Source organism: Zophobas morio, unplaced genomic scaffold (assembly GCF_036711695.1).
Source record: "Zophobas morio isolate AGI-343-1 ecotype UQ-CSIRO unplaced genomic scaffold, CSIRO_AGI_Zmor_V1 ptg000005l, whole genome shotgun sequence".
Classification (NCBI taxonomy): domain Eukaryota; kingdom Metazoa; phylum Arthropoda; class Insecta; order Coleoptera; family Tenebrionidae; genus Zophobas; species Zophobas morio.
The window spans coordinates 17,900,869-17,913,728 of record NW_026972110.1 but is presented as its reverse complement, the minus strand read 5'-3'; the positions used below and the strand labels follow the sequence as shown (position 1 = coordinate 17,913,728).

General features: G+C 31.9%; 1 protein-coding gene across 16 annotated transcripts in view; it reads left to right on the top strand.

Annotated features, from left to right (window-relative positions):
* Positions 1 to 12,860, top strand: part of LOC135122908 (tensin-1) — a 395,140-nt gene that overhangs the window by 337,651 nt on the left and 44,629 nt on the right. For all 16 annotated transcript variants that reach the window (XM_064047412.1, XM_064047407.1, XM_064047405.1 and 13 more), the window contains 3 exons: positions 1,927 to 2,099; positions 8,017 to 8,166; positions 8,227 to 8,390. In XM_064047412.1, coding sequence (XP_063903482.1) covers positions 1,927 to 2,099; positions 8,017 to 8,166; positions 8,227 to 8,390 — 487 coding nt within the window. The remainder of the gene's footprint in view (positions 1 to 1,926; positions 2,100 to 8,016; positions 8,167 to 8,226; positions 8,391 to 12,860) is intronic.

Sequence of the window (12,860 nt, the reverse complement as noted above, 5' to 3'; positions counted from 1 at the left end):
TTATGGATGTGATTGGGGTCGTAAAACGACTATATTTGTAATGGTCGCCTAAAAAAGATTTTCTAACCACAAAACGACTAACAACATAACCAATTATTTTTCTGTATGGTTGTGTATACCTCGGCCAAAGAGAACTTTTTCAGCCTTATCTGATTTGTAGGTCTCGGCTTCAAACTTCAGATCGGCCGAAAAAGTCCTTTGTGGCCTTAATAAAACTCAAATCGCACACTTCAAAACTACTACCTGTGTACCAATGAAGAATCTACAAAAAGAAGTCTAAGTGACGACATAATTATGGCACTTTGGATTTATAAATACAGACTATTTTCGTTTTTTACATGAAGTTATCCTTATTATTTTTTTCAAAGTAGTTCATAATGCGTTAATTTACAATAGATTCATAATAAAATATTAAGGGAAATTCCAATGTAAAGTTATTGGACAGATTGTTGTGAAATTTTAAATCTATTTTACGAATATCGTGTAACTGGTACAACCCTTAACAAAATTTGTCTGATCGACCTCGCCAACAGTTTGAAGACGTCAGCTCAAAATTTTGTAAAGTAAATTCTACTTAAATTCAATGCTTCTATACGTATGGTTTATGAATCCGCCTTAATTTTTGATTCATCAGTGCATTAATATTTTTTAGAATGGCTTATACAAAAAAAATCGATAAAAAATAATCAAGTAAGGTAATTTAATTAAGTAAACCAGAAACGATTTATGTATATCATTCTCCTGAAACTTTAGAACTTTAAATTGGTTTGTATTCATGCTAAAAAGTTGATGACGCCATCATGAAATTTTCTTACTGATTATTTACTAAAACTTATTTATTTGTAATTTCAAAAATTCACAGTATCAAATTTTATAATACATCTAAGAAGCTTTATTTCTTTTATTGTAGGTACTTCAAAGACGAGGGAAGTTTTTTCTAAATAACCTTCAACCAATTTTTTCTGATGACAATGGATATTAATTTAATAGATGGGCGTGTTTACAATTGTTAGAAAGCAGTTCCTAAAATTTAATCAACGAAAATGTGAAGCCTCACTTCAATTATAAGCCGGATGAGTTCTAATTTTTTTTCAACGACCACTTCTAAAGTGCGCTTTATATTTGAGAAATTTCTAAAGGAACATTTTAAAGACAAGATCACATACCTGCTCTCAGTGATTATGTTGCAGAAGAATGGAACTAAATTGAATTTTTCAGATCACAATTGTACAGTTAAACCTGCAATTACATTTTCATGTATTTTGTAAATTTTAAACTAAATAAGGTGTGAAAAAATTCTGTGTAAAAATAGTATGTCACAAGTATTATTATTATTATTATTCGTTTGGGAAATAATGAAGTTTTCAAACAACATTTAAAGGAAAAGAAAACCAGTTGTACTGCAGTCACAATGATTTTCTAAAATCCTATACAATACATAATTATATTCTTAAGTGAAACATCCTGTATACTGACCAAATTGCGGGCGGCACACGTTTCCGTATCTAAACTTCTAACCACGAAAACTGTATATCATAATCTTTTTGTTCAAATCGGTATCACATTCAAAAGCTAGGAATTTCTGCCACTCCAATGGAGCGAAACGTTACCCCATGTTCAACAGGGCTTGAAGATCGCATCTTTTTATGTGTCGTAATTATGATTATGCAACGCCCAAGTGGTGATGCTCGTAAATTTCATGCGCTCCACTGTTCCCGTGCATTACAACAGGTTTATCCTTCATCGTCCATCCTGCTAAGTGGTATTAATTTGATACCCGCGCAGATTACATCAGATTTATTCACCGCAGCCTCCTTACTCCCAAGTCGGTTTAAAGTTACGTCCCCGCCAGGGTTTCCAGTTCATGTAGCCGCTTTTTCTCCTCATCGATATGGGAATAGAATTACAAACATTTACGTTTTACAGGTATTTAATCTGACCGAGCCCAAACGAGCGTTAAGGAACGAACACAAGCATGTCAAAGAGGTCGGTTGGGCGCAGAACTTGGCACCGCCTTTGGAGAAGCTCTGCAGTGTGTGCAAGGAAATTGACTCCTGGCTCTCTGGGGATCAACACAGGATTGCGGTGTTACACGCCAGGTAAATATTTTACGTGTCGCTCACAAACACTGACCTTTTAGCCTTGCGATGGTCTATTTATTTGAGAGGCATTACGACACACCTGCTGCTGGCAGGAGATGCCATGCACTAGTCCTGCTGTTCTCTTGTCATCGTTACACGTTTGAAAAATTTAAATGCTCGTAACATCATAATAAACTTTGTTTATAACCACGAGTTGGTTCATTTCGTTTTGTTTTAATGCTTCGTGGGAATAGTCGGGAGGGTTTTGTAACAATGTAACTAGGGACGGACTTTACGACTATTATTAAAGCTAAATGAAGTGGCAAATTTGAGAACTGAAAACAGTTCTAGGGAAACTTGAATGGATGAAAATTTAGTGCGCATACACAGAGATGAAAAAATAGTCTCGCGAGATTAGTTTTATGTGTGCGGTTGTTTTAAATTATACTACTGATTCACGGTCATGTAGAAATGAGTCATATGTAAATAGATTTTTACGACGCTTAACCACAACAAAAACCAAATTCAAAATAGTCGTCACACGTTATTGTTTAAAGAAAAAAAACAAACTTGAGTTTCAGTTTTGTAATCTTCATTTTTTACCTTGACATAAACTTGGGATTGTTGCAATGAAATTCCATCGCTTGAAGCAATAGCAGAATGTTCGTGACGTTAATCACGACAAGAACCAATAAATTCGCAACAGGACAACGGAACAGGATGCACTAGGTTCAGATCTTACATTATAAAACTATGAAACTATGTACATCTTTGTTTGTTTTTTGCATATAATATGCTATATTTCATTTATATAATTATATTCCAATTATTTATATGACAACACTACCACGATGTACTTGATCGGCTATACAAAAATTTTAATTTTGGAGGCCGAGTTTAGTGGTACAAGGATTTAAGCTATGAGTATTATTTATTCCTACGAAAATTTTTATTTGCATTGACGACTATACAGAAGTATGACATCACTGCTGGATTATGAAGTCATAAACTGGATCCATTAAAACCAAGTGTTTGTTTTCATTTGTTACCGTTTTTTTTTTTAATATTTTTCAATAATGGAAAATATCACAGGGCAATTGTCATTGAGTATTATCGAAACGTTTATTCTTCTTATTAAAACGATAATAACAATTAGGTATGAAAATTTAATGAAATAAAACAAAAACATTGAGAAGTGTTCCTTAAGTTAAATTTGTTTCATGTTGAACTATAATTTCACGTCAAAATTGTTACTTTCACTTCTGAAATATTTAATGACCCCAGATAATTGCAAAACACTTAATTAAATTAAAAGAAAAGAAAACGAAAAAATTGGCATGATATTCTTAAATCGACATTTTTGCATATTTTCAAAACCGTGTTGATATCAGGTTTTTATCGATCGTCGTGAAATTTTGCCCAAATTAAGTATGATTTTAAAAAACTGTATATATTTTTTTAAATCAGTTCCCAAGGAATAAATTCAATGTCAAAACAAGAAGTAAAGTAAATATATTTTTTTAATATGAAATCCTTTATTTGAAATGTCTTAATTGGGTAATTTTGAAATGCGTTAATGGACGCAGTTCTTCCATTGTAATTGAAATTAAAAATTTGGGACAGAGTTAGGTACCTACATTAATCAAAAATTATCGGAAAAATTTCGCTTGAGGTTATTCAGAGGAATCAAAAATTGCCTGATCAATCTCAAATTTTGGATGGACATTTAAATGTTAAATATATAAGATACTTTGGTACTCTTTTCTTCAAATTCAAATAAACTTTACTATTTGACTTAGAAAGTACAAAAAGACTGCTCTCCAAAATTTTGAAGACAAAACAATGTTTATTAGATAATTTCTGTAAGTATACAGTATTCATATATATATTTTTTTAATTTTTACAATTTTCGAAAAACTATGTTTCAGTTTTTTCAAATAGAATATCCCGTAATTTTGTTACTGCATGTTATTATTCTTTTTTGATATATTGAAAGAAAAAAGAATAAAGTAAAACAAGACAAAAGTAAAATTACGATAATTGAAAATTGTGATGTTTTAGAATTTTTCATGAACACCCTGTATATTAAAATTTTATTTAGTTAATAAAGTGCGTACCTCTGTCTCCCTCTCCATGAAATATTTATTGCAACATAGATGTTAAGAATAGCAGTATTGCGATTTTTTTGTGAACCCCTGCATTGTTAGAATAACCTGACTACATTGCATCGGAATTTGAACAAAAAAAAAAAAAAATGAAATTACGAAGCCTAAGAAGAAGCTGAAGAGAATATGTAAAAATATATAGGGTGTTCTGTGCCTCAAACTAAAAGCTCTGTAAGATAGAAAATAACTTTAATGTATGTTGTTCAAAGAACCGTACATCTTTGGTACTTGACTTTTTGCTATAAAAAATTTTTAGAACCACCAAGATTCTTTGGAATTCTCTCAAAAACAAAACAACGAGCTCCTCCCCCAAGATCTTTTTAATTTCTTTAAAAAAACACTAGGATTTCCCGAGGTTTTTTCAAATTCCTTCTAAAATGAAACACCAAAAACTCCAGAAATTCTTTCAGAGAAAAGAGTTCCCTAAGACTGTTTTAAAAATCTACACATATACAACGCCCGAAGTCCGAAAAATTCTTTTAAATTCTTTAAAAAAGCCATGGGAATATCAAGATTTTTGAAATGAACACAGCAGAGGTCCGAAAAATTTTAAAAATTCTTTAAAAAACAATATATATCGGAAGCCTCCAGACCGTTATAATCTCTTTCAAAAGTAAAATCTTGGCGCACCCCCCAAATATGTAACAACAAAACCCTCCAAGATCCTTTCAAAATCTTTCAAAACAGAAAAAAAAACATCAAAGATCCTCAAGGCAATTTTAACCTATTTGAAAATATCTGGGGCCCCTAAGTTTTTTTCAAATTCTTAAAAAAAAAATCCTGGGGACCACCAAGATATTTTAAAAGAAAGCAGAGGGCCGATGATTTTTAAAATTCTCTTCAAAATAAAACTGTATTGGCCTCAAAAATTCTTTCAAAAACAAAACACCCGGATCTGCAGAGATTCTTTCAAATTCTTCCAAAAAAAAAAAAAACATCGGAAGGCTATTTTAATCTCTTTGAAAAACACAACATCAATAAGATCGTGGGAACACCAAGATTTTTAAAATAAAAAACAACAGACGCCCGATGATTTGTTTAAATTATTTTAAAAAATATGACAATAAGGGCCTCTAAGTCTGTTTTATTCTCTTTTCAAAGTAAAACTTTTGGGGCCCCCAAAATTCTGTAAACTTTTTTCAAAAATGAACCACCAAACGTCATCAAGGTCCTTTTAATCCCTGCCAAGAACCAAACATCAGGATCTCCTAAGATTTTTTCAAACTTATTCTAAAACAACACCAGTATCTCCAGAAATTATTTCAAATTATTTAAAAAAATCACAATAAGCTGGTCGGAAAAACGCTGGTCTCTAAAGTGGCGCCGTCGGGAATAAATGTTCACATTCAAGATGCAAAAAAAATATTAAACCTACAAGAGAATAATTAGACCTGGAAAACAAAATGTTAAACTTGTGACGACACATTAATATATAGTAGTAAGCGAAGAAAGGTAAGCCGCTCTGTAGTCTAGTGGTGAGGACACCCGCCCGGCAAGCTGGAAACGTGTGGTTCGATTCCCACCGGGGCAGCGACATTTTTCTTCGTTTACCTAGAAACCTGTAAGAAAATATTAGAACCCTCTCGTTTTTCGAGTGCACGGAGATGTTAATTCGACTAATGGAAATTTCAAGGTCCTTTCTCTCAAAACGAATCAACGTTCAGAGAAGTTTAAATGCCATAAATGAACTATGATGTAATACTTAGTAAAAACATCCAAAAACTTTGATACAACATGATAAACAAAGGGGCGAAGTTTAAAATGATAACATGAACTGTGAATTTAGAAATAATCGATTAAAAATAAAATTATACACCTTTCGGTAATAATTAATCTCCGGAGAGTTTTTTAAATTTGTTCTAAAACAAATCACCCGGATCGCCCGGATTCGTTCAGATTCTTCCAAAAAAAAAAACGGAATCTCTTTCAAAAACACTACAATCGGAACACCCAAGATTTTTAACATAAAAACAACACAAGCTCGAAGATTTTTTTTAATTCTTTTAAAAATAAGACAATAAGTCTGTTTTATTCTCTTTCCAAAATAAAACGTTTGTAGCCCCCAAGATTCTGTCATTTTTTTTCAAACGTCCTTTTAATCTCTTCCACGAAGCAAACGCCAGTGTCTCCACCACACTGTGATGCAAGTAATGCAAATTTTCAAAATTTTTGTCTAATGCAAAAATATGTAGTTAGACCTCTTTTAGTGGTACCAAGGGTTTTTTTTACTTTAAAACAGAAGAATAACTTTAACTTTTAATCTATTTTTCACCCAACTTTTGATTTAAATTTTGGGAATTTTAATTTTCGCTTTCAAACGTACAGTTTCGCTAACTTTAAACATCAAAACAAGCATAGTCTATGCGGGTTGTGAAAGGTAGCAACTAAATTCACTTCTGTAACCGTTCAAATTATGCAATTTCAAAAATTGAAAGACATCAAATACAAATTTTCAGATTTCGAATTTTTGGTTCCAAAGCATAAGCTAAAGAAATACTGTCATTCGGCGAACGGATACTTTTATTTTTTTTTATCTATCTGTCTGTCCTTCTATGTATCTGTCTGGTTGTCTGACTATCTAACTATCTAGCTGTGTGCCATCTACGTTGATTTTTATTAGACAGATAATCTCCGAAACGGCCGGACCAATTGTTGTCAAATTCTAGATTATGTTCGGAGTGCCCGACTGTCGTCTAGATGGGAAAATCCGACACTCCAAAATTTTGCGTAATAAACACTAAAAAATTTATAAAACAGCATGTTCCCGTACTTGTGAATTATGAGTCCGCCTTGAGCATTTTTTCCAAAGACATTAAATTTCTTTAAATATTTGACCTAAGGTGCAAGGAAAGTTCTGTCTGATTAACTTTAGAACATTTTTTTGTACCACGCAGAATTCTTTTAATTTTGGCAAGGTGTTGTAAAACTGCATCAATTACGACATCTACTATCTTTCTGTTTTTGTCTTCGTTCGACACACATTTACGCGGACGAAGATGGAAACAGAAACATACCATTTTACGACACCTTGTCAAAATTATAAGAATTCTACTAGATGTGTGTCAATATTCCTATAAATTCTGCAGTGTCAAATTTTAAGTTCTAGTTTTTAATACTATAACAATTTTCTATATAATTTTTCGTGATAAATAAATAAATTGAACTAAGTTCATAACGTGTTATAGTATCTAACTGCGTCATAATTTCAAACAAAATATCATTTAACCCCCTACTTTGAAAATTTAATAAAAATCTTTAAAAAGGAATCTCAGTAGTAATATTTATCAATAATAATAATATTAATTTCTTTCAAAAGGTAATCTCAGTCATTTTATATAATAATTTGTAAAACAGCAATAAATATGTTGTACTACAACATAGTGAATATGCATAATTATCAGTTTCGGTTAAAAAATACATATTATTATAGGACATTAAATCGATACTTGATGAATATCTGTTTTTTTTCTTATTATAATTTTCTGTAATTTCCTGTTTATATTATTACATAATTACCAACCGTTTAAACCAAAATCCCATTTTCAAAACAATCTATTGAAACAAGTTACATTATTCAGATATTTACTTTGTAATGTTCGAAGGCAACCTGGAAAAACTATCGCGATTAACTCAACAGATAACAGTACAAAGAAGCCGACAAACCAAGAATAAATTGTCCGTGTGTGGTTGCCTAAACCGCAAAGTGCTCCAGCAAATGCCTCTCAAATAATCACTTTTAACTTGCTCGTAAACTCATTTTTCTGCTCCAGGGGCAATAAAGACAAACTCGGAGTCATCGTGGCAGCTTACATGCACTACTCCAGCATTTGTGGAAGCGCTGAACAAGCTTTAGACCGATTTTCAATGCGAAGATTCTTAGACGACAATGTAGGACCCCTTGCTTTGCCCTCCAACAAAAGGTACAGAACAAAATCGAAAAGCAATTCAGCCAAGGTTTTTCACTGTCGATTTTATTTCAGATACGTCGATTATTTCGCTGGTTTATTATCCCATAATATTAAAATCAATGCAGCTCCTTTATACCTCACACACGTAACTGTACTCGGAGCGCCGTGCTTCCAAAGGGGAGGGTGCAAGGCTTTTTTGAAGTTGTACGAAGGACAAACTCCAGTGTACACGTCAGGTAAGCTAAATCTACTTATTTTCATTTTAAAATTAAATTAAGGACAGTAATATTAATTAAAATGTGTCGGTCGATACATCTAGATCGAAATGTTTTAGTCTTGTCCAGTGCCAAACGTGATGTATAGTTTATGTATATCGAGATGTAAATTCTTCTCGTTCACTAAATGCAACAGGAATGTTAGTTTTGGTAAACAACCATTAATTTACCTTGTCTGGTATTTTGGAGTGATCATTCTCAATATCGCGTGACAGATACATATTTAGAATCATACAACATATGAGCTTTTTGCGTATCTTGTCGAAATATTGACACATGATAAAAGCTCCTGTTTACTAAAAACTTACAACGCAATTCTGCGATAATACTTTATCAATATAATGAAAATATTTTTGCATATGTGTAATACTTTCAGTTATTATCGAATAAATTATCTATCAATTTAGATACTCCTATATATCGTTACATCAGGTTTTTGACACTTCAAGAGCTTTAAAAACATCTGAATATAATTTTGTATGACCACAAGATCATCTTCTCAGAATTAATATCAGTGAGTATCATCTCATTCACAGCGACACGCGGAATGTATAACGTTTCACTTTTCATAAGCATCAAACCGGAATAAATTTCATTCAACAGCATTTGCGTAACTTTATTGTAGTAATAAAAGTCCGCTCGTCGTAACTAGTTTTATTTCCATCATTTTTATTCGTGAATAAAAGAAAAATTCAATTCCGCTCTCCATATGTTTGAATCCCAGAGAGAAGGTTATTCATAACCCAATTACAAACTTCTATGATCTTGGGACTTGAACTTCTCGCTTCAAAAGTTCTTGTTGCAATTTTAACATTCAGCAAGGAATTTTTAAAACAGTCATCTATTATTATTATAGAAGAAAAGTTGACGCAAGTTTTCGAAGGATTTGTGTTCCTGAAAACGCGAGAGATCGTTAAAGTTCGCCGATTATCGAAAATTCGTGTATTACTGGTTGCGTCGGAATTGTTTATGTTTTATGGGAGCGAGTAAGTTGGAGTGTTGGAAAGGTGAAAAAATTGTGGGAGGAAGTAGCGGCGTTTGATGCCTTGAGGTATAATATTTTTAGTAGTATCCAACTTTTCCCATAATGTTAATAAATCATGGAGCTCGGACGTGAATGGAAGTTTGGCTTTTTTAATTTTTAAAATCTTGTTTAGTGTTTGATTGTGGCAAGTTTTTTCGTTCGTGAAATATGTAAACTCATAAATTGTTGTATGAGAGAGCGTATTAAATTTCCATGATGTTTGTGTTGCCTATGACAACAATAGAACTGAAGCATGTATGAGAACTATTGAAAACCCACGTGTGTATGTATTTTTCTAAAGAAAGCGATTTAATTACTTGTGGTCGTTTTTTGTAACGAAATCATTAATTTTAATTTACCGATTAAAATGATTTCAGATTTTTTAAGAAAATGAAGATAATCTTCAAACAATAGCTGCAACTTGTTGAATGTACGAGTAGAACGGTTTTAGCTACACTTCTGTAAAAATATGAACATGTGAAATACACCATTCTTTAAAAAATGTGTTCCATTTGAAAACTGATACATAATAAGGGTTTTCTAAAAGTACTTCAGCGATAACACTCAAAAACAGCTGCTGACCTATTTTTTTTAATTGTATACAATGTCAAGTTAAGATAAAAATTGTTCTCCTTTTTTCATCACGGAATTAATTTCCTTTGTTGATTTGGATTTATCTGTTAATAAAATCGCCACCAGACGATAGACAGACAGCTTACGTTCAGGAAATAATAAAAAAGATAACTAAATAATTAAAGCTACAACATAAAATAACGAATATTTTTTAAAAGGACTTCAACGATAACACTCAAAAACAGCTTTCGATCTAGTTGCTTTCCTAATTATAATACAGTGTCGAACTCTAAAAATGTTTGTCTTTATGCTTTTTCTTTTTTGCGGAACAGGTTCAAATGTGACAAATTTTAATCGACAAAGAATTTACATGAGGTTACGTAATAACGCGTTAATTCGAGTTATTGATTAAATCAAAATGCACTCACAAATTTCCTCGTGAACAGAAACTCATATCACATACAAAAAATAACGGAAACCTTGCTCTCTAAAGCGGCGCCGTTGGGAATAAATGTTCAAATTCAAGCTGCAAAAAATTATTAAACCTACAAGAGAATAATTAGACCTGGAACGAAGGGTTAAACGTGTAAGAAAATATTAGAACCCTCTCGTTTTTCGAATGTACGAAAATGTTAATTTGACTGATGGAAATTTCAAGGTCGTTTCCCTTAAAATGGACAACGTTCAAGAAGTTTAAATGCCGTAAATGAACTATTAGTGTGTTGTGATGTAATACTTATTAAACACATCCCGAAACTGGTAGAACTTGATAAACAAGGAATCAAGCCTAAATAAGTGAATTTCCTGACACATTGTCTATATCAACAAGTTCATGACTGCTGACTTGCGTTAGAACCAGGAAAATCTTAACATGAGCTATGAATTTAGAAAGAATGAATAAAAAAGTACAGACCTTTCGGATTAGAAAAAAAAATTAAATATTGATAATACTCAGGGAGGTTTGTGGCTTCAATGCAATTAATTTTGGTCAAAAATGTATGTAAAAATGCAGTCATTTTAAAAAGTGGTTTACTTTATTTGACAAAATTAAAACTGATTAGTCATTAACATCCTAGTAATGATGATTTATGATGGGGGATTTATAAGGTTGGATATGTTAACAGCATTGTATCCACATAAGTTTTACGTAATAAAATTCTGTGTCATCAACTTCTTGGCAAGGACAAAAAACGGACAACAGAACGACAAAAAAGACGGCAAAAAACGTCCATAAAACAATTCCACAAAAAAATATGAAAAAATTGGTGACTACAAAAGTGGACCAAAAAAATAAGACTATAAAAACGGGGTCAAAAAACGCCATAACAAACTACTAAATAAGGAGGTTAACAAGGCGATAAAAAGAGACCGAAAAGGCCCCTACGAAAAGGAGATACAAAAGAAAAAAAAAATGCGATAAAAATTTGAGATCATGGAAAAAAGAGTCCTTAAAAAAGAACCAAAAACGCGACAAAAAAATACGTATAACAGAAGGGAGTCAACAAGTTCACAAAAAAGACAGTGAAACAAGGACAAAAATTCCATTAAAAATGCGAAAACACCCCAAAAAAAATCCATGAAAAATGAGTAGAAGGGAACCCAAAAATGCGACTAAAAGAAGGGAATCAAAAATGCGACAAAAATTCCGCAAAAAGGGCTGCAGAAACAGAGGACAAAAAATCCAAAAAAACGTAACTTTAAAAAGTGACAAAAAAGACGTTAAAGAGCAAAAAGGAACAAAAAAACCCTTCAAGTAGGACAAAAAGTAACAGAAAATGTCTACAAAAATAAAGAAAATAAAACGAGTGTACAAGTCTGTTATTTCAGAAATTTGAATAACATTTACAATGCAAAATTTTGATAGACAGACGGACACAAAGATTTAGTTTTTCATACTGTAGGGGTCATGAACCGTCAAGAAAACATAAAAGTAGCCGTTCTCTCGATATACCCTATTACAATACTTCCCTAGCTTAAGTTCAGGAAGTAAAAATAGGTATATATTTTTCTTAATCTAAATGATTAATTAGTTATCTATCCTGATGGTATCAGAGATTAATTTAGAAAGTCGATGAACTAAAAACTTAAGCTCCCAGAATTTTGACAAAAATTCAGAAATTATTAGTTAAATATTAAAAAAATTCTGGAGCAACCCTTGAACTCCGTAATCTCTAAGGCCAGTCGCTCTACTTTCAGAATGTAGTATCTCCGTTATTAAGAGACCTATTGTTCTGAAATTTTAAATATATGTTGTCCATAACTTTCTTTGTATAATGCAAGGACAATTTTGTTAAAAACAATTTGTGATCTTTTTTTTTAATTTAGTAAAATTTTTACCTAACGTATTTTTAAAAATCAATATCTCAATTATTAAAGGAAATTTCAGAACACGGTTTTCAACACTCTTTTCAGCTTACCAAACTCCAATAAATCATACCATATACATATATCGTAGATTTTTTTTGTTAGAACGATACACAGTAAAAAAAAAACTTGTGTCATAGAAGTTGCTAACTTTTATTTTTACGATATCTCAGTCCCAACAAATGAAGTCAAACATAGACCTAGTACGATTTCTAAAGTTAACCGTGTGTTTATTGTTTCTAAGTTCAAATTTTATCTCTCGAATTTATGGCACTGACTGAATGAGAATTAAAATTACTTAAATTAATTACGCCTTGCTTTATCAACAATTTTCATCAACTGAGAATTTACATGAGATTACATAGTGCAATAATTCGTGTTACTGATAAAATCAAAAAAGAAACATATTCAAAAGGATCAAAATCACAATAAGCTATTCTCGGAAACGCCGCTCTCTAAAGCTGCACCGT